The sequence below is a fragment of the Cydia fagiglandana genome, chromosome Z (assembly GCF_963556715.1).
Source record: "Cydia fagiglandana chromosome Z, ilCydFagi1.1, whole genome shotgun sequence".
Lineage (NCBI taxonomy): Eukaryota > Metazoa > Arthropoda > Insecta > Lepidoptera > Tortricidae > Cydia > Cydia fagiglandana.
In genome coordinates this window covers 33,122,025-33,149,192 of record NC_085959.1, presented here as the reverse complement: position 1 = coordinate 33,149,192, position 27,168 = coordinate 33,122,025, and the positions used below count along the sequence as shown (strand labels likewise).

The 27,168-nt window shown below is 36.0% G+C and overlaps 1 protein-coding gene across 2 annotated transcripts in view; it reads left to right on the top strand.

Moving 5' to 3' along the window:
* The window catches only part of LOC134679133 (b(0,+)-type amino acid transporter 1-like), a 39,926-nt gene that overhangs the window by 504 nt on the left and 12,254 nt on the right, over positions 1–27,168 (top strand). The window contains exons 1-4 of one of the 2 annotated variants that reach the window (XM_063537998.1): positions 11,630–11,856; positions 20,032–20,141; positions 21,946–22,042; positions 25,229–25,330. In XM_063537998.1, coding sequence (XP_063394068.1) covers positions 11,745–11,856; positions 20,032–20,141; positions 21,946–22,042; positions 25,229–25,330 — 421 coding nt within the window. In that variant the 5' untranslated portion in view covers positions 11,630–11,744. Of the gene's footprint in view, positions 1–11,629; positions 11,857–20,031; positions 20,142–21,945; positions 22,043–25,228; positions 25,331–27,168 lie in introns of those variants that run through there. The other variant, XM_063537999.1, reaches the window with a different exon arrangement.

The window sequence follows — 27,168 nt, the reverse complement described above, 5'->3', positions numbered from 1 at the left end:
AATACATTGAAATAACTTAATTGAAACGTTCGTCTTAGTCACCTTTATTAAAAAGTCCTTGTAACTACAACAATAAAAATATTTTCAGATATAATTAACATTAAACCAGGCAATCAGCGAAAATTTGGGAAAGTTGCGTTTATATTCATTAACAGTGTCCTCTATTCGCATTCAAGGTCACACGTTTCGGGGGGGGGTGAGGAATGTGCCTACGTCACGGGGGTAGCAGTACATTTGACTATCACTATTTCTATTTTAAGGGAAAAGGGTAAATTTATTAGCTTAAGACAAGGGCAAAGATAGAGTAGGCGATGGCTGAATCGGATAGAAATAATTTTAAGCAGGTCTTAAAATTACTGGCAGTTGGTAAGGTTTACTAAGCCTGTAGTTAGTAACTCCCTTCTTATTTTAATGTAGTTCAATGCTAGTTTGTAATATACCGGGTGTGGCCTGTAACACAAGCAAATAATTAAAACATATATAGATTGTACTCCTCAAACGGTGACACTTTTGTTCAACAACTTTTAAAAATTATGAAGTATTTAGACTTTTTATTTTCCATACAAAATAGGTAAATATTATCTTCAATGGACGCCATCGCCACGCCATATCATTGTGATTGACGTTGCTTGTCACGCCATAAACATAACAAAATTCGCAATACATTGCGTCTTAGAATAAACTTTAAAGTGTATTAAAAATCAAACGACAAGTTATTTTTAAAAGTTGCTGAACAAATGTTGGTCAGTAGGTATGAGGAGTACAGCCTACAATTTAATTTTTGCTCACATTACAGGCCACACCCGTTATAATATGCAATAACACTAATTACCACACGCTGAAATAATTAACGATAAACATTCAATAAAAACTTTCAAAGTGCTTGAATCCGGAAACAGGTAAATTATTTACTATACCTACATATAAGATACAAATGGTGTCTACTTATTAAGAAAACTATTGATTTTCCCAGTGAACTATTTTACTCCGGTCATTTTACTGTTCGCTAACATGGTGAAATGGAAATCAAAATGATTGTAGTATCACGTACGAAACAGAATTCAACAATTTATCGTTAAGTGTTCAATTAAGTGTACTTATAAATTGTATTAAAATATTACAAACCTTTTTCCAGTAGGGTTTTTTTGAAAAAGTATTTTCTTAGTATGTATTTTCGAATAGGCGTCTAATAAAATAGCTTTTTAAAATAGTCAGTATATGTGTATGTATTATTATTATTTGTTTGTAGCAACTTAGGACATGCCTCGCCCACCCCCATAAACATTGTTTTTAGGGTTCTGTAGCCAAATGGCAAAAACGGAAGCCTTATGGAGTCGTCATGTTTGTCTGTCTGTCTGTCCGTCCGTATGTCACAGCCAATTCATAATTTCAACTGAAATGGTAAATTAAGGTTAATATTAACGTAATTAACGCTAATAAATCATTAGGGTTGAAATTATTTATACCAATTCCGTTAACACCACTCCGCTGCACCAAAAATGCTGGAAAATGTACGATGTCTGATGGTCATACTCGTATAAAACCTTAAAATATATACAAAATATCCACAACGCATGCTTCGTCAGATGGCCACAAATGCAAATCAGCAACATGCAAGAAATGACGATATCCGCAACAGGCTTCGTCATTTTTTAACAATAATGCAAAGTTAAACAAAACAAATTTTATTGTAAGTAGAATAAAATGTCGTTATACGCACTTAAAAATAAAAACTGTCGTTAAAAATATTCTGGATTTCACGGGGATATGGATTCAACACGCAGAAGCCCTTTGGATAGCTTTAATGTCATGTAGAATGCCTGCTGGTCTCTATATTAAATATTTTGTACGTTTTCACTTTTTACGCTTTACTGTCTAATTGTAGAATAAAAAGTCGTTACTTACATACGCACTTTAATAAAAATACGTACCTATTATTATTTTTATACACTAAAAAAACGGTTTGTAATGCCATTTAAATTATTTAGGTACAACCATAGTACGTTTCATAAAACCTACAATTAGTCCCAAGTCATAAAATATTTGTCACGGATGAGTCCCATTCTAGTCTTCATCAGCAGTTCCTCTTTATCAAATGTGACTTATAGTTGGTCAAGCAGATCTTGTCAGTAGAAAAAGGCGGCATATTTGAAAAATGTAGTCGCGAAGGCATATCGTCTCATAGAAAATTTGAATTTGCGCTTTTTTTCTACTGACAAGATTTGTTTGACCATCTATACTTTAAATGTAAGTAAATCTTTAATTTGATGAAGATAATAAAAATAACTGCCTATTTCCCTTAATTCCCCATAAATTTATCATCAACTGGATTTTGACAAAAATGGGAATCCTTCTCGGATGGAACTCGCTATTAAAGCACAATAACTATAGACCGTCCGCGCGTCCCGTCCAGGGTTTCGCGGAATATCATATATACTCTAGCTGTTGCCCGCGTCTTCGTACGCGTGGATTTGTATGTTGATGGTGGAAATAAGATTGAGTATGAATTTTCTAAGCGTTTGTAATGGATTTACGAGTAAACTTTCGTACCCCTTATTAACCCTTTTAGGGGATGAATTTTTAAATACGCTGTGATTACTTTTACATATGTAGGTACTTACCAATTATTTATGTAGTTAGCAGCAAAATTAGTTTTTGGCAAGAAAACTTACTGTATTGTTATTAAACGAATTTAATTCATCGAGGTTTGTAGCAGATCACTTTTTATAACGTTAGTAATTATTATGAAAGTAATATTTACAAGGAGGTATTCAGCTAACAGCGAAGTTTATAGGTTAAATGAAATGAGGTCCCTACTGTAGGTAAGTGCCGGCTTTAATAGATGTCGTTGCCCCAATCAAATTGTTCGTTATTTATAGTACCTACCACAGACACTGGAACGCAACGTGTCAGTTTCTAATCACGTGCCATTCTACCTACTCGGTACATGTAACGCGAGGATACGTAACATACGTATGTACGCGACACCAAGCCAAATGGCCAGTGTCTATTTAAATTGAGATTATTTATTATCATTAATCGTAAGAATTGGCGGTGGGCTCGCAGACAAGAATAGAACGCTAATGTGGAATCTTGTACACAATATCTACCCTTGTTCGGCTTCATCTGCAAGTGCGTAAGAGCACTAATAGCTATTAAGTGCTATACTTTTACACAATACTTATTTACATATAATTCAAAGCACAGGTTTTACAGCCGTTGTAAAACTCATTCAACTGTTTACCATATTTTCCCGTCTCACGCAACAAATTCCAAATTTAAACAATTTTCCAATAGACTATATCAACCGGGATATGAACCGTGATTACCTTTTGTTTTATACAAAAGGTAATTACGGCTCATATCCCGGTCGATATAAATCTAGTGAAACTAAACGTAGATCATTCAATACTGTTAGTTTTCCAATGTTAGTTACGGCTGTTATTTATGGCGTGGCGGATATTAGCTTTTGAGAGCCTGATACACTAGATGAACCACGCGTTAGTTGTTATTTACATATTTTATCTAAAACTAAAACAGTTATATTTTATTCAGTTAAAATATAAACACGAAGGACGTAATTAAAGCCTCGTTTACATGGCGCGAGAACTTGCATGCAATATTCGATAGGTACATTGTTAACTACAGAGTATAATTAATTCAGTCAATCGGCTAAACTAAATGAATGAATAAACATCTTTATTTTAGGCCCATAAATACATTTACCAAATACTTACCGCAATGTATCAAACTCGCATGCAATTTATTGATCCGTCGAAATGGGGCTTAATCAAATTTATAAATTAAGAAATTCCTATATACTATCGTATATAAGGAATTTCTGAATAAAGAATACGTCATCAATTTTGTACCTATCAAAAAGACCGCTATACGCGTTCCATAGCCGGGCGCAGAAGGCTCCCCCATGTGAAACGAATACATCTTGAATTTATTTGTAAAAAAATGAATGAAAGGACTCAACTATCTACAAAAGAAAAGACTCTGCTTTCTAGCAAGTCGAAAAGAACTCGTTTCGACATAATTATATTGTAAGTCTGAAGAACTGACTTGAGTCTTAAAGCTGAGGACCTAAAGAATTTGAGGTTTAAATTTATAGGTAGGTACTGTCACTCCGTAACTACTTTATCATTTTTTTAAAGTTAAATTTAATATTTTAAGGGATAAGCTTTAATTTAAATTTTTATAAAGAAAAAATAATTATTTGAAAATTTTAAAATTTATATTGTTTAAAAATTATAATTTTTTATAAATAATTTCATTAAAAATAAAATTTAATATAAATTTATTTTAAATTTTTATGAAAAATTAAATTTAATTAAAATTTTTTAATTATAATGATAAAATTAGTATATTTATAAATTTAATTAAAATAATAAATATTTAATTTTAAGTGGGAAATTAAATATAAGGAATTCGGCAAAAATTTATATTGATAAAGTACGATCAATGATACAAGCCATGCAAAATTACATTCTACGTAGGTATATACCTAACGAACGAACGAACTTTGGTGTTAGACCACCGTGCATTTGATAAAACAAACATAAGAGTGCCTATCCGAGGTAATTGTGTAAGACAATTAAAAATTTTTCTTTTAGCTGCTTATTCCCTACCTATACCTACACAATATGCGTATTTATATTTACCTAAATCACCTGTAAGTACTTAGATCATAAAAAGAAACTAAGCTCGCTGGCCCGCCGGCATACTTTTGGCCGGTTTAAATTTTTTTAAAAGTATTTGTCAAGTGTCAAAATGAAAATTCAGTTTGCATAGTTGAGCGGCTGGCGCCGCAGTAGTTTATTTATAGCATACGGGTAGTGTCGGACCAGGAAAAGTCTGCAGCGGATTTTATAGCCCACGCAGTGCAAGTGATTTTTATACGTCATAATTTCATAGAAATCCGTTGCAGACTTTATTTGGCCCGACTCTAGTGATTACTCAGTTTTAGGCTGATTCTGATTAAAAAATTTAATATAGTTTTCATCTTATTTTGATATGCGTGTGCCACTGTACCAATCACTGTGAGCCGTTAACGCTGATTGGTGCTCTCAAAATGCAATCAGTAATCGTCTCTAAAGGCATCTCGCTTGCTCTTATTGGTGTGCGCGTGATATATCTGATAATACGACTCAAGCCCTTATAAAATTCTTGAAACAGAATCGGCCTCCTTTTCTTGCCTATCTTCTTCGCTTTTTTATTAGTTTTGCCGTGTTTACGGATACTATTTTATAAAAGTACGAGCATCAACCTTGGCTGTAAAGCACTTAGGAGAAGCGTGGGAGAAGCACTCTAGTAGGTACTTAAATAAAAGTCTTACTATTAATTTACGATTTTGCCTTTCAACTTGCAATAGTTAAGTACCTACGAACCATAAAATATGTTTTACAACTTTAGTATATACTTATGTATAACTTAGAAGTAGTATTTCGCGAACAAAATATTAATTTAATTATTTTGCCAAACATTCACAGGGTACGCCACGAAGCTTTGTGCAATTTTTAATGCATTTCGTCCAATATATTCCCATTTACAATTCGATCCTCACAAAACAGGATTGATTGGTTTGAGAAAATTAATGAAATCGAATTAAAGAACTATCCGAGAGCGAGTCTATTACCTACTCGCGTTTTGAGGGTGGCGCTCACAAACATATTTATTAAGTTTTTTATATAGGTAGTTTCGTGATTTTCACACATTAATTAATTTATTTTCGGCATTTAATCGCATATATATAGTAATTATTTAAACTTTAAAATTTCCTTTGGCGTTTCGAGGACGGCATTTTGTATGAGCACCTAAATAGCACTGCTCCATTGTAGGTATAAATCTCTTAATTGGTATCTTGAAATAAGTTATTTTTAAATTTATTTATTTAATGTTATTCAAAAGGAAGCATATTCATGCTAAACTAAAAGGGGGTATTGTAAACCTAAAGTTATAAAGGTAGGTACATTAACTTTTCTTAGTTACCTATCTATGTACATAGTAAATCAGAAAAAAGCTCGTTCAATCCTAAAAAAAATACGTTTTAATAGGTATGTAGTGGGTTGGTGGTGTCTTTATTGCATTATATATTTACACACGTGTGCCCTTTCGTGCACGTGTCTAATCGAACATGCTAAAGCTTTCGCATTCGAACTTGTCAGAGCGATAAAATACCACTTTCATGCTTGAACTGATGTCATCGCTGCGGTATGTACCTACCTGTTATTGTTCTTATCGAAGAAAATAAAGCAATATTCGATTCCAATTCCGAGCTAAGTTACCAATAAAAATCTTACAAAAAAATACTAAGAATGAAGATGAAATTTGTCAAACGCCTACGCGCTGAAACCGCGAAGTCTTTGGGTGACGCATGCGTGGAATGTATTGATTGGTCCGTGGCTGATTTTGTTTCGACTAGAATGAAAATAGAAAAATCCTTTTAATAAATTCGTATGGCAACAGTTACACCAAACATTGCAGAATATAACTCAACCCGCTATCTACTTGTTTGGAATTTATTAATCGTTCATATTACTAGAGTATGTCGTGAAGCGTAATTCCACGGACATCGCGAAGGTGACCTTGGTTCGTTAGCGAAGAAGATCGCGTTTGCCGCAGACAGAATGAGTCAATGAAGCATTCAATCATTCAGCCAAACTCTTAAAATTGAATACATTAACCACGACCGATAAGATGTGTTACTAGAAGGACATGCTTTCGCGTTGACATCTTCTAGTAGTAGTCATTTCAGGGGTCTGTCCATAATTGCGTTTGTGTTTTAAAGAGATGCGTCTCGTAGGTCAGATCACGACTCACGTGCCCGTTCGCAATCTCAGAATAACTGGCCGTCGTTTCTAATTATAATTCGCATCTCCTCTGCTTGTTCTAATGTTTCCAAAGCATGACGGAAAGATTTTTGAGTGATAAGATAACTTATTCCGCCGTGTATTAATGTAAATATAGCTTACCATAAACAAATAAGTTTTCGGCAAAAACTAAATTTTTGGTAAAAGCTTTTATCGCTCACTGTACTTTTTTTCCACAGGCAACCAATACTTATCGAGACAATTCTTAAAACCACAAACACAGTTAGGTTGTGTTGTTTTATCAGATTGTTCCTATGGCCACCTCCGGTTTCCATCATCAGATCAGCTCGATGGTATCATAATATTGCACTGTCAGCCTAATACTTAAATATATGCATGCAATTTTCAGTTTCATCTGATACCATATAGGTACATACTTAACTTACTTACTTAGATTGCAAGTTAAATAAAAGCTTGTACATATACCGGATGTGGCCTGTAACATGAGCAAAAAATTTAACTGAAGGCTGTACTCCTCATACTGACCAACATTTGTTCAGCGACTTTTAAAAATAACTTGTGGTTTGATTTTTAATACACTTTAAAGCTTCGAGCAACACCGGCTTCCGACACGTCGGAAGGGAGGGGCCCAAGCGATATCTCACCGTACAAATCTTTCTGCCATTTTTCGCGGGGGGAAGGTGCACACAGTCGCACTTCTCACACACTTACATACAAAATCCAATCAGTGGCCCTACCGCGAACCACGTTCGACGTGTTGCCTCTCTATGGCACTTGTAAATTCATACGTAAGTGTGACAGGGAGGCAACACGTCAAACGTGGTTCGCGGTAGGCCCTCTGTAATGACGACACAAATACATAGAAAATGACACACGTCAAAGACAAATCTTGCAAACCTCGTTCTCTTTTTGTGTACGGACGAGTGACTAGTGTCACAACACGCACACTAACACATTTTCGTTGAAGTATGTCATTGTATTCTGAGAGATGAGAAGTCGGATTTGTCGCTCGACCGATCCGCAATTTGTACTGAGCGAGCAAAATCGATAAATCCAACAAATACTTGAGACTAAAATATAATAATTGTATTTAAATGTAATTTAACGTATGATATGTAAAAAAAAAATTACATGTGGAATGTAACACTTTCTTTTTGTAAATTTGATGTCCCCGACCTCTTTTTATAGCAAAAAACCGAGCAAACAGGCATTTTTGTGCAGCAGTGTTCACGCGCGCGTCTGGACTCGGTCTAGTGAAAAATCCAAGTGCAACTAGTTTTATTACCCGCGGTAGATTATATTGACGCGCTAATCTTGTACCTCGGCAGAGGGGAAATAGTGCGAATGCCGCCTCCCTTCCGTGTTGCTCGAAGCTTTAAAGTTTATTCTAAGACGCAATGTACTGCGAATTTTGTTATGGTTAAGGCGTGACAAGCAACGTCAATCACAATGATATGTCGTGGCGATGGCGTCCATTGAAGATAATATTTATTATGTATGAAAAATAGGGAGTCTAAATACGTCATCATTTTTAAAAGTTGTTGAACAAAAGTGTCGCCGTTTGAGGAGTACAATCTATGTTTGAATTATTTGCTCGTGTTACAGTCCACACCCGGTATACAATTTATAAACATTAATGTTGTGCCATTATGGCCATGTAGCTATAATAAAAGCTTTTTGTTCAACAAAATGAAAACGTAAAGCGAGGATAATCTTTCACACAACTTTAAACTTTTTAATTAAAAACTCGCGTAAGCAGCTTATTTCAGTACTTATAAGTAAGAATAGATTAGGTACCCCGGGTACCCGCGTGTTGTGTGTAACTAAAGAGTTATATGAACGTGGCAATGTAAAAATAGTTAATAATATTTAGAGTTGCTCAAATACTGTCTGACTTCTTATTCTGCTTCTCTTGACAGTGGTCGTTCTGGTCACGGTGGTCATGTCGTGAGCATTTTTTATGCAGGCTTGGTTTTTGTAGCTGACCAGAATATATAGGCACGAATAAATATTGTACACTAGATAATTAATTAATTAGGTACTTTAAGTTTGGTTTCAGTTCGATCTAGGGCTCAATATAATATATAGATAGGTAATACAGCCAAGGAATTTAATTCCCTACCTTCGCAATCAAGTCCCTAAGACATTCGCAATGCATTAAGTTTGAAAATTGCGACTTGTTAAAGCAACGTCGTATTCTAGCTAGCTCTTATGGTGACAATTTGCTGTACGGTAATAAAACTTAGGTGGGTTGGAAATTGAATTCATTGACTACTACACTCGTGGATCTCCATCGTACTCTACATTAAACTTTCAGCAATTGCAGGTTGAACCGATACATCTAGGTAGATCCAAAAGTGCGGCCAATGGTATTTTACTAGTATGTAACTATGGATATACTTTGAAAAATTGTTTTGGCATTATGCCTATTTCGACTTGTCACATCTACGTCCTTCATCGCCAGTCGGTAAAGTCTTCAACTTATTCCCGCGAATGGATTACGCTCTGAATCAAAGCTATACATATGCCGTTACATATATAATATTTAATATATTACCCGTTTAGTTGCACCTTCATATTGTAAAGCTAAAGAAATATACCTATTGATCTATTGATAAATAGACATGCTGCCCCTGCAGTTATGTATGCCTAGCTGACATGTTAATCGCAGTAAATGTGTTTAGAATATTTAAGTAGGTTCGTTTTGTGGCAAATACAACTTCGTTTAACTAAATCATAAATAATTTGTTTAGCTATTTGTGATTCAGCATTAAAATGTAGGCATGAGTGCATTGACATACTTTAAATTGCGCATTAAGATTACTAGGTCTTTGTTATTCTAGCTTTAATATTCCTTTGTGGTTTTTTCGTGTTCCGTACAAAACTTTGTTTATTTTATATAGGTATTCTTGGAATGTGTCTAAAGTACGAGTGATTCTTTATTCTTGAGCTTTGGATTCCCGTGATCGAATTACTTATGGTCGTATTAAATCGGGGTTTTCATTTCTCAACCAATAGTAATCCATTTCGGGATTTTTTATATCTGTAGACCTCTAAGGCCTACCTACTTGCACCATTCCACTAACCCGGGGTTAACCGGTTAAACCTGGAGTTACCATGGGTACCAGTACAATTTGACACTGGGTTGACGGTTAAACCGCTTAACCCCGGGTTAGTGGGATGGTGCAAGTGGGCCTAAGCATCATATCACGACGCATGCATGACTGTCTAAATAAATGTTACAAAAAGGCCCCTACAAAGGGAAGACATCTTCAGCTATCTTGACAATAGTAGGTCGGTGTTATTACTATTGTATAAACAAAAAGAGCGTTTTGTTATATCTACTTTCAACCCGCTGTTACTACCGTTCACATTTTCCTTTACGCAGCCCTCCCACAGCTTTTCTCATTTCCTTTCGTAACCCAATAAGTACCCTTGCTTATTATTTTGCGGTATCAGACAAATTTAATAAGTCCTCACTTGTAAGAAACTAATGTGATCAAGTATATTTCGGAAACGAAAACATTCAATGTATTCAAACAAGTGATTCATTAGGAGCGCTATAAATTTCCGATTTCATTGCATACTGACGCTAAAGTAAGTACTTAATCATTTCCGGTCGCGACCTGTTGGTTACAAATAATTGATTGGTTGCCAATACGCCTTGTTGGCAAAAAGTGGCCAGTCATTAAACCTGTATTTAAACACGAATTCGAGTACTGAATTTCTGCTCGTCTCCATTTTGTATCGAGTGGCTGTAAGTTTTTTTGCTTACAGAAAATACAAAGTTTTAAGTAGGTACAGTATAGTTATAAATTGTTTGCTAATCTAATGCTTGGGGAATTATTCGTGTAAAATGTTTTAACTACTCCAACTTTTTCCGTTCGTGAACAAAACAAATAAAATAAAATAACGTTGCTACTTCAGCAAACCAAGAATGGACGTAGGTAGGTATGATTTGCGGCGGATGCGAATTATTAAAAAGTTATCCCAACCTTTTAATTAAACCATTACCATTTAATTAAAAAATAATAATAACCTCCTACGCTTACGCTTGTATATGCCAAAAATGCTTAACATCGTTTTGGAAAAGAGCTGATATTTACTCCTCAAACAGCTGGATTGATTTCTATGAAATATAGATAAGAACCACCGCTTGAAAGAGCGGTTTACGTAAAAAACCGTGCCGAAATCGGCCCATCTCACAGAAAGACACCTCTTTTTGCGTCGGAGGTTAAAGAAGAAGACGCGACAGAGAGCTTTAAAGTTCATAAGTAACGCTCTATTAGTAAGTATTGATATATTAAGTATATTTAATGATAAAATTACCTGAAAGATAACCGGTTTCCCTTCAGTCCAGAGAAGTTTTTGAGAGCGCGGTTACCTTTCAGGGGATCTTCGCTTGGAGCATTATTTGGAATGTATTGTTGCATTCATAGAATTTAAACTGTGGCCGGCTTAGGCAAGGAAGGTTGAGTTCAGATCAGTGTCGAATCTCGCCGCGTTGATCGGTGGGCGGGCGGCGCCCACGTGCTCGCCCGCGCCGGGAATAGCCAGTCCACCGCGCAAACGCCTCACGCTCACATCTTCACAATCCACGCTATACTTTACACATTAGTTTTAATTCTGCTTTTACTACGATTATCTAAATGTGCAATATTAAAATTCCGTCCGCCTAAATCTAAACTGAGCAATCAATAAATACATCTAAATCGTTGTTATACCTCAGTTTAAAGTGTGAATAATAATTGTGGTTTTATTAAATTTACTGAAGTCGTAGTGGACTAAAAAAAAAATCAGTGTCGGTGTGTGTCAGTGCCGGGAGGTATTTTGAATCGGGAATAGTGCATATATCGGTGTGAGGGGTGGGGTGGAGCAAGGCGCGGCGTGGCTGCGCGTGCGCGGGCGATGCGTGAGAAACTCGCGGCGCTGCTGCGTAGCGCGGTGCGTGCGCCGCCGGCCAGCGCGGACAAGCTGCGCGCAGGCGCCATTGATCCCGTCATCGTCTTCCCAGATGAAGGTCAATCTGGCTGATATTGCATGTCACAAAAATATATATAATAAAAATACATATCACAGTTTTGTTTGTAATTAGCTAATTACTATATAGATTTAGAACATCTCAAAGCTTTGGCGATTGTATCTTTACCACACCCGTTGCTAATGGCACCTATCCTTCAAAATATGCATGAAAATGAATAATTTATTAGCAAGCGCAGAAACTTAAGAGGTTATAATTTATAATTAAAAAAATAAATATAAAAAAAATATTTTTTTATATTGATATTTTTCACATTTTGATCAAGGGCAAATGCCATGAAAAATTCACTTTAAAACTAGAATTTTTTTGCGAGGGCAGTCTCTTAAAGCAAAACCATCCATAGTTAAAGTTGGATCGTTTGAAAAAAAACGTTTCATTTTCATTTATATATTTTCTATAACGTCAATTATATCCAGAGACGAAATAGGGGTCTATGTTTATACGGAGAAGCGGTGGTCCCCTTTCGTCTTAAAATCTTCGAAATAGAGGTAATATGAGTTTTATTGAACGTAACTGAGTTAAAATTGACGGAATAAAATACAAACGAAGTAAACAAACACCCTATTGCTATAAGTATTCGCGACAATTAACAATTTTACTGCCTTGCATAAGACAGAGCTTCCTACTTTATGTATACTTAAATATACTTAAACCAGTTTTTCATTTATTTATAGGTAAGTTCATTGCTAAAAGAGATTTTATAAGGAAATATTTTCATTTTCCTCAATTTATTAAAGAGTCTTGTTATCCTTTCAATGAAGTCACTGCATGCATTTTATAAGAAAAATATTTGCATATTTTCAACACGGGTTTACCCGTCGATATTTACGCAAGGAATTAAAATAAGCTCTATTATCCTTATAAATAGTTTTACATTCGTCAGCGTTCAAGACATTTCTGATTTCCTTGTAAATATAAATACCTATCTGATATTTTACCGACTTACTTAATTTTCTTATTTTTAGATAAATTCGCAATGCAAAACACGAATTAAAAAGTTTTTTGGCTTATTTCATTTATTACTGACAGAGTTGTAACTTGGTTGTAACCATAGCTCGTTTACTGACTTTTAGAAAGTAAACGAAACTATACGAAACTACATAACTAAGTCAAAATAGTTTCGAGACTCGCAAAGAGTTGAAAATAACATTTTCTTAAATTTAAACACGTGACACGAAATGATTGTATTTATTTTGGTAATATTAGCATATTATTCCGGTTAGTACACTACTTAAGATATTTAAAGTTTTTATGCTAGCACTAAATAGGGGTACCCTGAGCTTCAACTTAAATAGTGAAAATATTGAACTATGAGCTACATTACATTAGTCGCATTTTAATTGAATAAAACTTATCGTAACAGACCTACTGTAGCTATGCCTACTTGGTGTAACAAAGCAACCCATTGATGATTCTACGACATAATAATATTGGTTGTACTTTAACATGTATCACAGTTTATTACTTTAAATGGTCCAATTCCATTGGTGGTTGCTAACTAATTGAAAGTCAATTGAGAGATCGTGTTCTTCAATCAAGTAAAAATTGTCATTGTGATGAATATTTGATGATCATATGCTCTTAATCATTATTCTCCTTTTCCAGTAAGTTTTTACATTCTTGCTTTTCTAATACCAAATTTGTAATACATATTTAATTCTCTTAACATTTTTATAAATAGGTACTTACTCGTATAAGTACTCTGCATAAAACCTCACTTAAGAGTGAATTACGTCGTTTTATTACATCTAGTATCGCTATATTTATGTACATACCGTATACTTATGAACTGTCATGCAATCTGCAACTTATCTATACTTTAGCCATTTCCGCCAGGTACAAAAGAGCAGCAAATAAAAAAAATGTAGCGCGAAGGGATAAACTTCTGTAGAAAATTTGAAGTTTCGCGCCTTTTTCTACTGACAAAATTGTTTGACCGGCTATACGGTACTAGTATGTTTGTGAGAAACAACAAACAGACTAGGTAGTACCATGTAGACGACCCAACCAAGGAGGAAGCTAAGGGGCCTAAGGGCTATAATTTAATTGATGAAACCCCCATTATGAAGTTATTCAAAACAGCACCAACAGAATAACGTTTATTGAAAAAGCATTTCTGTTTCATTGCATTGTTTCAGGGGTTTAAAGAAAGTTCTCTCATAAGAATAACGGCTCGATTCGGGAAATGAATTAGATCTCTACTAGACCTCAACAAGTTACGATATGGATAATTTAAAGATATCTGTAAGATAGATATGTCAAATTTGACGTTTCCGCGATTCTGGAGGTCCTCTTGAACGATTTCGACAAGTTATGACTTAGATATCCAAGTCACATCTAGTCGATATCTAATGTAAATCTAGTTGATCTCTATATCGTCTCTAGATCTTGTGATTATCTCGTTTCCCGAATACGTGTGTAAGATGCTTAAAATTAGAAACTAGTTCACACAACTATCGATGATAAAGTAAATACATACACATACATAGCCAAAAAATAAGTTCATTCCCTTTGCCAGGGAGGTTTTGGAACTGAGCAACTTTTACTGTGGGACCAACCCCGAAATTGCGATTTTTTTTTAATTCTCCCATAGATAATGGACCATCCAAAATGTATGAAACAACCAACTCTTTTTAGCGATTTCATGGTTGGCTGCACTTTTTTGGCCAGCCTGTTGATATCTCTTACATTATCTAGCTATTTAGAGATTTAGAGGTACCTATTTCAAATAAACATACCTTACTCGGGACCTAGCCAACTTGACGATCCTTTTCATCCTTTGCAGAAATACGTTAATCTACAAACAATTGACATCTTTGCTAGGCCCTGTACGAGTATTTGCTACAAAAATAATTAAGCCAAACGAACATTTTGACATCAAAATTATATTTTATTAGTTATTATTCGTGCGTGTATTTCGCTTGCAATCCGTACATGTATTGGCGCTAGCGAGACGCACGAAAGATAACAAAGTGATATTGTTTAGATGTCATTTTAATGTCAAAATGTAAGTTTGAATTAATCTTAATCAATGAAAAGATTTTTGTTCAATGAATGATGAATGAATCAATGAAGACATTTACATAAAATGTGATTCGTTTAAATTGTTCTCAAGTTTAGGTGTAGGTAGTTAGTTACCCAGGTATTTGTTGGACCTACATAATGATCTTCTGTATACTTATCTACTTGTGACGATTTAAATGACTGCGTAAAATCTTAATTGATACAGTGGCAGTAAATAAATGGCTATTACTTATATGTTTTTTTTTAAATGTCTCTTGTCACGCAACGATGCCGTTGTATTGCGTCACCAAGTATAAAAATAATGTAAGTCCTATTTCTGGAAATATTTCTTTAACATTGAATTCTCATTGAATTTGCTGTGTGTGCAGTTGAGTACTTGAACCTAATATTACCTATCCTGCCGAGCGCTGACGCTGGCCGGCCGTCGCAAAGTGCAGTGCATTATTGTGTAATGCGTGGTATAGCAATATACCAACCTGACGTGAAGTTGTAGAGTCTATTATCTCGACTCTGGCAAACATAACAGGCGCACGGAATCTTACCATTGTTATTTTTAAAATAGAATAAACATCGTAAAGTTGTCTGGGATTTTAAAGTTAGGCAAAGTTAAGAGTACCGCATCGTCTCGTATAACAAACATTGGAAAACCATTTGGAATTTACGTTCTTCGCAGTTTCCTGTAATGCTAGACGAAAAAGACGTAAAACTACAGGTACAGAATTACAATGTTGACCAAAAATATACCTACATCAGCGCATTTGGCTTTGGCACTTCGGCAGGATACTACTGTCTGGCTCGCACATCTCGACTCCGTGGCGCTCGGCGGAGTCGGTGGCAGTATGATAACCGCCTAATAACTTTTTGCCAATCTGAGCCTAGGGTATAGTTACTTACATTTATTCGCTTGCGAACGCGCTTAATCTGAAAGGTGAGGATCAAGATTAGAAATTCGGCCCGTATCTGAACCATTGAAAAATAGGTGTGTCGAAAAATTTTAATTAAGTAGTTTGAACAAGGTTAAAGCTCCTAAATTCCTGGCAATAGTGTCGTGCGCGTGGAAACAATAAATTTCCCGAGCGATGTTCCTAATAAATGGTGTGTACGTGATGTTGTACACATAGGTGTCTATGCTTGGACTGCGTATGTCCGAGTCAATAGACATGCGTCACAGTTTGAGAGTTGCTGATGCTGAAGTACTAGTATCAACAGGGAACGACAGGCAGTTTATATTAATGCGCACTCAACCAATTAAATTAGCTTGTTAAATGATCACCCGACCTTCCTGTACGTAGAATCATTACTAGTACTAGTACACTATTCGCTAGTTTTAATCAATAGATAGATACCCGGCAGAACCCTGTGGCAACGACCTAGAAACAGGATGAACGTAAAATTCAACATGATACATATACTTATACAAGCATTTTGGCAGCTACCGGCAGACTAATGTTTGTAATTAATATACTTATTGGCACTCCGACACCTTACGTTGTTCGTTAGCGCCGAAATTCAAACTTATCTTTGTATGTATACATTAGCATGTTGAATGAAATAGCCAATTTACCGCAAATCAACAAAGTTTTGTTAGCGATGAACTAATTTTTGACAATGTTTTGTGTTTTGATTCGGAGAAGAGAGAATCGCATCGGCTTGATATGAAGGTGACATCAAGGAAAAAGTAATCCTGTTCTGTAGAATATGAGAGTCTGTTTTGGTCTTTATAAAAATTGTTGGCATTTGTGGAAAGATAACACAAATTAAATTGTATATGTACTTGTACCTATACCTATTTATAGGTATACTTATAGAAAATCTTTGTCATTTTCTGAGGTTCATTCCGAGTTTAAGATATTATTTTCAAAATATGTTAAACTTTTCAGCAAGTGACTGAAATTCCACTGCTACCCTTGGAAACCAGAAATCATATAATTTATAAAAAAATACATACATACATACATATACTCACGCCTATTTCCCGGAGGGGTAGGCAGAGACCACGGACACGGACGGACGGACGGAAAAAAAATATCGTATCAAAACAACATCGCCAAGTTATTTCAGTGAAAACTTTTATTCTTGTTTAATGGTGTAATTTGGCAACAATCTGTGTTAGTGTAAAATCATTTATCATGTTGTTACATAAATACAAGGATGAGGGTGGCATTTACGAGTACAGCACTCGTGACGTTTGCACTGTGCTGCTGTTTTAACTCAGAACTAACAAACATACTCGTATAAGGTAGGTAAAACCCAATGAAATACTGTCATTAACCCTATTACCCGACTGCGCGATGCAAAGAATTATATTATATGTATTTATATATGTATGTATTATTAGATTTATGTACCTATACATATATGGCATTTATGTATTATATAAGTATGCGATTCTTACGTCAATCCATTTGTCGTATTTGTCTGAATGTCATCACATGACAGTAATCACAACTCAATATGACGACACTGAGACGCCATATCGCGAAAAAGAAAAAATAATTACTTATAAGGATTTCATTAGGGTTCCGTAGTCAGTCAGTCTGTCTCTTTTTTTGTCCGTCTGTCCGTCTGCGGTTTAGCTCAGTGCTTATTAGTACAAGAGAGCTGAAATTTGGCATAGGCATGATATAGATAGAACTGGTAAAATAATAAGTTGGAAAAACAATTACGTAAGTACCTCTCGTACACAAAGTGGGGGTGTTTTTTTCTTCAACCCTATGAATTAAGGTGTCGTTGAATAGGTACTATCATCATCATCATCATCATCTCAGCCATAAGACGTCCACTGCTGAACATAGGCCTCCCCCTTGGACCTCCATACATGCCGGTTGGAAGCGACCCGCATCCAGCGTCTTCCGGCGACCTTAACAAGATCGTCTGTCCATCTTGTGGGTGGACGTCCTACGCTGCGCTTGCTAGTCCGTGGTCTCCACTCGAGCACTTTTCGACCCCATCGGCCATCTTCTCTGCGTGCAATGTGGCCTGCCCATTGCCACTTCAGCTTGCTAATCCGGTGGGCTATGTCGGTGACTTTAGTTCGTCTACGGATCTCCTCATTTCTGATTCGATCACGTAGAGAAACTGCGAGCAATAGGTACTATATGAAAACGTATTCTTCTTGGGAAGTAATCGCTTTTTAAGGAAATATAATGTGAAATCCATAGGATGGTACAAAAAACGAAAATATTTTTGAACGTATTTTTTTGTCAACACACAAAATAAATACGTTATAAATATTTTACTTCGGCTCTGTCTGTCTGTCATTATAAATCATCACCACGTCATTATAAAAGTGTAAATCTGTCATTGTTATTTGTATTTAAAATCGTTATGTCCCATTTGTCATTTTACCTCAGGAAAGTGACCATTGTTGTTGTCTGTAATAAATTTAAATTGGCCAATCAATGGAGTCCCAAATTAGTTTAGTTTATTAAAAATATCAACAAAATTATCGTTAAGATTACATAAAATTTCCTTTTATATCTCTACCGTTAAAACTATGCCGTAAAAAGGGGGGGCTTACATAGCGATTAACCCAAGTGGACACTACACTGATACCTTATCAAATACTAAATACTGTAGAGCTTGTTTGTAACTGATGCTATACGCATATATTATAAACAGCGGCTAAATACGTTTTTGACAAAAAATTCATTTTTGGTACAAGCTTTTATCGCTGACTGTACTTTTCTTACGACAGACAACTAATACTCATCGAGACAATTCTAAAAACCCCTAAAACAATTAGGTTGCTTCACAGAGTTCCTATGGCCACCTCCTGTCTCCATCATCAGATTAGTTCGAAAGTACCATATTATTGTATTGTCATCAGAACTACATACAGCTGCCAGTTTTCATGACGCTATGATCCTCGGAAGATGGTTAAATTAGTTACCTTAGATTCCATTTCATAGTTACGAGTACATACAGGTCGACCTAATAAAAGCTTGTTAAAAATAACTGAATTCCCATTGCCAGGAAGGTTCTGGGATATACGCGAAAAAAAAAATTATCCCGCCATGGAAAATGGACCAGCCAAAATGTATGAAACAGCTAAATTATTTTTCGCGATTTCGGGATTGGTCCCATAGTAAAAGTTGCTCTGTATAATCCCAAAACCTCCCTGGCAACGGGAGTGCAGTTACTTTTTAGCCACCCTTTATAAATTACGGCCAGATTAATCCGTAAAGGGGCCCACTGATTAACAGTCCGCCGGACGGTATCGGCCTGTCAGTCGTTCGGAACTGTCAAAATTTTGTTCTAACTGATAGGCCGATACCGTCCGGCGGACTGTTAATCAGTGGGCCACTTAAGGCAAAAGCTCTATTATTTAGACAGAGATCGACCTTTAGTTTATGTCGCGGATTAGGTTAGGTCCATCTGTCCGCCTGTCTGTTTATCACAGCCATTTTACTCGGAAAATGGAGCCTGTTCGAAAAGAGTCGTGAAATTTCAATACATTCCACGACTAATCTCTTTCCGAACAGAACCTATAAGATATACATATTTTAATTAAATTTGGAATGTATTTAGGTGTGTTTGGTGAGTCGCTACTAAGTTTAGAAGTTAAAATTTATAAAAATATATTTTTAGGGGAGGCACTCCATATTGTAGGTAGGTACCTAAATAAAAGAGGAAAAATAAATTTCAAGTAAAATCAACGTGTGACGCAAACGATAATGTAAGTGCTGCGAAGTATGAAGGCACGGAACCCTACATTATGCGTGGCCCGGCACACACTTGGCCGGTTTTTTTCACACCGGTTTTTGGGCACATTGATAATATGATGATGGGGGCAAAGATATTATATAATATAACAATGGTTATACATCCAGCACAGAAAAATCTATATTTATTTCATTTCATTACCTACCTGAATAAATCTGTTTTTGTGATTAATTTTCGCATACCATCCTATTACCATGTTTGTTACACTCGTTTGTTGAATATTTAAGCTTTTCTGTTTCGGTGTGCGGAGCCCGTTTAAGTAGGCGTTTTTTTCGCTTGCCTAGGCCCTACTAAAGATCAACTGTACAATTTAAGCGTTTCAATTTTGGAACGCCTATAAGTTCTATAACCTATCTGGAGTTATAATATCGTTGCATGGGAGTTAAACGATGGTGTCTGTTTCAGGGAGCGTACACGAAAGCGGACTGGTATGGCGCGGGTGCTCCGCCGGCTTCGACGCCGAAGACGGCGCGACAGGAGCGCTCACCGACGGTAACTCCAATCCAGGAGACAAGGTACTTTTACCTACTGCTAGTATTTCAAGTGTGTACGTACTGTCTTTGTCTAGTTAGTTACTATATTTGAAATATGAGATTTTAATTTAAAAATACTTTTAGCTAGCCTCGTAATGAACTTTAACTTCTATGAAAAAAAAATAGATTTTCATTTATTATACATATTACAGTTTTCACTTGGGACACGGTAGATATGAATTGAAATGGCAAATCCACCTTCACGCGGCGTTAGCTATAGGTATAAGTAAAAGCAATTGATTTACTTATGCATAATATAATTCAAAAATCCATAAAATCCATTAGTCATTCCAGAGATGAAGACTGTAGAGCAATTGACAATAAGATTTGCCATTCGATTCAGTTTGCATTGCTATTACACATTATTGAAGGCGAGCGACTCCTAGAAAATTGTAAGATATCTACTTGGCTACTATCTACATGTTATAATAATATGGTACGTTATATAGATTACGTTTTATTACATTTGATTAATATTCTAGACCGGCTCAAATTTTCGCAGCTGTGTTTGAAGTCGCTATGTTCTACATTAAAATAATTGCATTATTGATTGTAAAAAAATTATAAATATAAATAAATCTTGTACGTGACGATCAATCATAAATCTTTTTCTTTCAGTGGTGTATATAATTATTCAATATTACCTACTTAACATTTTTTGCAGTTATGACTTGCTTTTTCCTCGCCACTTATCAGGTTAAGATATTTTATCGACACATGTATCATATCATAAACCCTCTATGATGCAGTCAAAGTACGGCTAACATATCTATATACGGCAAACTGTTTTATTGTTTTATTCCAACAAATTCATTAACTGCGATTAGTTATTAATTAAATAATGTGACATTCAAACTTCGCATACCTATCTCTTCAAAACAAAGGAACTTGATCTCGACATCAGTCGAGATGACGTTCTATTCGATATGAGATATTAATTGAAAACAGTGTGATCATTGATGTCGGTGTGATGTCGGTCATAACATACGGTTCTTGAACACATCATAGAGAGTTTATAATATGTGTGTAGATAAGGCAAAAGGCAGTATGTAACTGTGCATAATTTTAAAACACTCGTGTGATCTTGTCATGAATTGGGCGAAAATGTAACTCGATTTCATTAAAAATCGACCAATGTTATGATGATTTAAATTTCAGACGCCTCCGTTAAAAAAACGATAATTATTTTCTTAGGAGCGCCTGAACAGCATTCTGATCATGAATCTTCAATTTTACAAAGGACTTACCTAAATACTTAAACAACGTCAGTTATTATGACTTGTTGATTACCTTCTTTATTGTATTTGAAAATAATACTGGTCTATTCTTTACTAAGCAGCTCACTAAGCCAAATATTCTCGTGAAATGTGTTTACTGAGCACTAAGACTGCGCCGTAGTCTCAAATGTACATACTTACTTACCTAATCTTGAAAGGAAAAAGATTGAGACGTCACGTCGGACTTCGTTTGCAAATCGGCTTACTGAGGTTATAAGGAGATTACTAGGTCATGAACGCATAAGTTTTTATGCAAATATATATAAATTTATACCTACTAACAATAAAAACGGGTCAAGGGTGCGTGCATTTTAAAACATATAATCAATTTACTAACAAAGAAAGAATCCTGCTTGGGAGGCACCTTTGGCCACCTACAATCGGACCAAGTTAACTCTGCGTACTTACGCAGAGCAGTAGCTGTAGATGTATTTAAGAACGTTAATAGGTTGTATATGTATGTAGGTTATTTATGTAAATGCGTAGTTAAAAGTTGTGTTTTATTGCAGTTGGAGGGGTCGGACTCAGCTCAGGACGACCCTGTTCACCTCAAGAGACGGGTGGGACTCTTCAGTGGGGTGGCTCTAATTGTCGGCACCATGATAGGTCGGTATTACTTGTTCATTTATAATGGGTAAGCTATAACGTTAGTGTGTTGTTTGGTTTGCTACAACGACACTTTTGCTTTCACGCTCGAAAGGTTAATAAGTTTTTGGCAAAAATTTCATTTTTGGTACAAGCTTTTTTCGCTGACTGTAATTTTCTTACGACCGACAACTAATACTCATCGAGACAATTCTGAAAACCCCTAACACAATTAGGTTGCATTGTTTCATCACAGAGTTTCTATGGCCACCTCCTGTCTCCATCATCAGATCTGTTCGACAGTACCATATTATTGTATTGTCATCAGAACTACATACAGCTGCCAATTTTCATGACGCTACGACCCTTGGAAGATGGTTAAATTAGTTACCTTAGATTCCATTACATAGTTAGTTACATACAGGTCGAGAGTTCCTATGGCCACCTCCTGTCTCCATCATCAGATCAGTTCGACAGTACCATATTATTGTATTGTCATCACAACTACATACAGCTGCCAATTTTCATGACGCTACGATCCTTGGAAGATGGTTAAATTAGTTACCTTAGATTCCATTACATAGTTAGTTACATACAGGTCGACCTAATAAAAGCTTGTTAAAAAGAGCCGGCGTAGTACCAATAAATACTTACTTATACCAATTTAAACAAATTAAGTATATGTAAGTATGTAGAAAAATACATCATACAGATGCTTATGTAGAAAAATCCCCCACAGCCACACTTTTTAGGCCACTCTTCCCTACACCATTTGCTTCATGTCGCAGAAATAGCCGAGGATAATTTGCTGTCATGTATTAGATGTTGATTGATAATATTTAGCAAAAACTATGAATACTAGTTACGCTTCCTACTCAATCCGATTTGTATTTGTACCTATTTGTAGCTTCTATCAAGTGGCAAAAATATTTCCATATAAGCCACGAGTACCTATGTGTTTATTTATACTTTGCGGCTCTTGAAGTGCTGAGAGCATTACAAGCACTCATAACACCCTTGAGCAAGCACTCATAACACCTTTGGGTGTTAGTATTTGTTGGCAAACAGAACTAGCGGTATTGCCAGTATTACTTATTTCTTAGAACGTTTTCATTGCGATTTTAGGGTACCGTAGCTAAAATGGTAAAAACGTATCCCTTATAGTTTGGCATATCCGTCTGTTCGTATGTCGGCCATTTTACTCCAAGGACTGAAAAACCGCAAAAGACCGGTAACCTAAAATAAAGGTATCAATTGAGTAGGTATCCAACAATAATGGTACCCAAATAAAACGGCAAAATACTAGTACTTAAAATAAAGGTATCAATTGAATAGGTATCCAACAGAAACGGTACCCGAATCAAACGGCAAAATAGCAGTACCTAAAAAAAAGGTATCAACAGAATAGGTATCCAACAGTAAGGGTACCCAAATAAAACGGCAAAATACCAGTATCTAATATAAAGGTATCAATTGAAAAGGTATCAAATAGTAACGGTACCCGAATAAATAAAATTCAAACGGTACCGTTAACGCTAACGGTCTTCAGTAGAATCAGTAGGTAAAGGACCTTATGCCTTTTGTAATAAGGTCTTTGTTGTTTTATAGCTTTTCAGGACTGCGGACTTAGAAAATGATAACTGTTTTGGAATCCAACATGTCTGCCGTGTACTTTGACATAGGAGTGCCGAGTCATCATTTTTGAATTCTGCGCACCCTAAAACCTATAAAACGACACACATGATGACTTCTATGTCAAAGTGCACGTCAGACATCTTGGATTCCAAAATTGTCATCATTTTTGAATTCTGCACTCCCTGAAACCTACAAAACGACACCCATGATGACTTTTATGTCAAAGTGCACGTCAGACATCTTGGATTCCAAAATTGTCATCATTTTTGAATTCTGCACTCCCTGAAACCTATAAAACGACACCCATGATGACTTTTATGTCAATGATGATGATGATGATGATGATGATGACAATATAATTCACAAACAATCACATTGGGATCCGTGTACCTAGTGAAAAGTGAAAGGGAGACACGCGTTACCTCCCGCTCTCGCGAGTGACCGCTTTGAATTGAGGTATCAGATCAAACGCTATAAGTTTTTTTTATTTAAGGGTACCGTTTGGACGGAAGCCTACATTTAACGGTACCGTTTGGGCTAAAGCTTATTTGGATACCTAAAGTATTGATATCAATATGGAATGCTAGTTTAACGGTCGGGTACCTATAAAAAAACACCTAAAGGTACTTTTATTTAACGGTACTGTTTGAACGGAAGCTTGTTTGGATACGGGTACCGATTGATATTGGTACCGAAATGCTACTTTTAACGGTCGGGTACCTTTAAAAAGACCGGTCAAAACCGTTTTTAACGGTACCTTTTCAGTCCCTGTTTTACTCTGGCAATCCCACAATGCCAGTAGGAAAAACAAACTAAATAAAAATTTCCTATGGGAGGATAACCCATCATACCTATATTTCTTAAATTTGCAGGCTTTTGTACAGTCAGCCAAGAAAGTTGTCTACCACTTTTCGACTCTATCAATCAGATGATAGAGTCGAAAAGTGGTTGACCACTTTCTTGGCTGACTGCACTGATGGAAATGGCTTGCCAAAACTATATTAAGTGTTTTATAAATTAAACATACTTTGGAAATAATCGCTTCGAAAGTCCAAATAAAATGTCCCCAGGGCTACTGTAACTTATGAAATTTATTCTGAACACGATAATGAATAATGAGATTATCCAAAACAACTTATTAAAACGACTTATGTGCCGCTAAGAAGCCGTCTTTTGTATGTTTTTTTTGTATAATATGATGGTACGGAATCCTCCATTATGCGTCGTCCGACACGAACTAGACGCGTTTTTTACTAGTTGATCTACCGACTAGACAAATGGGATAAACTCTTGGTACGTAATAAACTCTGCTTTAAAATACTTCGATGGTATGATAAAAAAAAATCTCGTAGCTTACTGTGTTTACGTTTGTATGATTTAAGCTTACAAAATTTCTAGGAAAATAGGAGTCCCTGTAATGATATGTATATTGTATTTATTCAAAACGTTTGCCATTAAGTTTTGTAAACTATTTGAATTGTATATGTGTTAGGTACCTATGTATATGAAGATTTAGCTGGACCTGGCCTGTATAAAATAAGCGTTTGTATTAAATGTTTTTGTACGATTCAGGATCTGGAATATTCGTCTCGCCCTCTGGGCTGTTGGAGCGCACTGGTTCGGTGGGCATCAGCTTCATCATTTGGATGGCGTGTGGCCTACTTTCGTTGCTGGGTAAGTCAAAGGCACATTTACCCTAGGCACAGAATAAATAATAATACTACCGTACAGAAAGGAAACTTCCTACAAAACCGAAGTTTGACAGTGGTTCAGGGTCGAATCATGCTGTCCCTTTCCATATGCACTATCCCTTGCGGCTATTTAGGTTTGTCAAAATTCAAGCCATTATCTTATCAGTGGTCGTGCACGCAAAGGGACGTCAAGTGGTGACCCTAACAATTGCTCGGAGCAATGCTAAGCCGACCGGAGTCGCGTTTGGCCGAAGTCAGGAGGTTCGCACCCCTGCCCTAGGGAAAACGGAGCAATGGCCCGCGGGCCGACAGACCATAAGGGGCGGCATAAACTAATAACATAACTATAATATCTCTATGTGGAAAAATATTCCATGGTGGCAGATACTGTTGTCACGTTGTCTCATCCGCTATTATTGATGCTGACTGCACCATCATCATATTGATTGCTGGGCAAATAATCCCCTTCGATATCATAGGCCAGCTTATACCTAAGGTTGCCTCCAGAAACTCGCGAACTAAATTGACAGGTCAATGTGCACAAATGATACCACAGTTTGGCCAGTGCTGTTCATATCGATATTTTCAAAAAAGTTTGGATTAGAGAATATCGCGAGAATTCACCGCTAGCGGCGCTACTGTTGCGCGGTCAGTTAAAAAGTATCTTTAAGTAATTTAAATTATTTTACAAATGTTACTTGGTATTTCGATAATTTTTTGTGCAATTTTATAGTAATCGATACAAGGATATTGGATAAACATATTGTAGTTAATTATATAAATATTTTATTATATTTATTTTATTTGTTAGGAAAACTTACAGCTAGAGTAACAAGTTGTAGGTGATAACATAAAAACCGTGATCTTGGCTCAAAATACAAATAGCCTTATTTATATATTCGCCCAGACGGCGAAATAAGATAAGATTTCTCATTTATTTTGTGTGGTGTGGACGTAAACATTAAAACGTTAGGGACGTTGGAAACTAGACATTCATGTTGACAATTAGGTCAGAATTTAAATACAATTAGACCAAAAAAAATCTGCAGCGATTTTAATAGCCCATGCAGTGCAAGTATTATTTTAAACGTCAAAATTCTATGAAATTATGAGGTATAAATAACAGTTGCACTGCGTGGGCTATCAAAATCGCTGCAGACTTTTCTTGGTCTAACTTTAATTATCGTTCAATCTCATCTACCGGTCACATTGTATAAAATTAAATCACCAATTTTAGATTTATGGCGACAACCGCGAGCTCTTGATATAAACAACTTGCCCCCAAACCTGCCTATTAAGAGCCAACAGGAGTGGTCATATCTCCATACAAACGTACTCGACTGTTTTCTCCGTGGGGTTTAATGCTAGAGCAATGATTTTTTCAACACAGATTAATATTGTCAATATCTATCGGACCGTTTTGCTTTTTTGATATTTTTGTTTTTTTAAGGCGCTCTCTTAGAGCCTTTCAAAAATGGCCAAAATGGGCTCATTGACTATGCCGCAATGAGAGGCGTAGTATTCAAAACTGATATCAATTAGCCAAAAAAGCAAAACGGTCCGGCACAGATAATTTCATAATCATTTAGCTTTCCAAATTTGGTTATGACTGGTTAAGTTTTGGAGGAAACAGTCGAGTACGAAACCTCGATTTTTGAGATTTTTACGCAGGATTTTTCGCCTTGTCCTTATCGCACTAGTTTAGGAGCCGCTTCCGTTAGCGAGATGGGTATATTTACCTAAAATATTTAAAACTCAGGTCCTGTTTCGTCTTAACATTGAAATTTGTTAGTTTCACATCTGCACCTCTTGATTTAATTG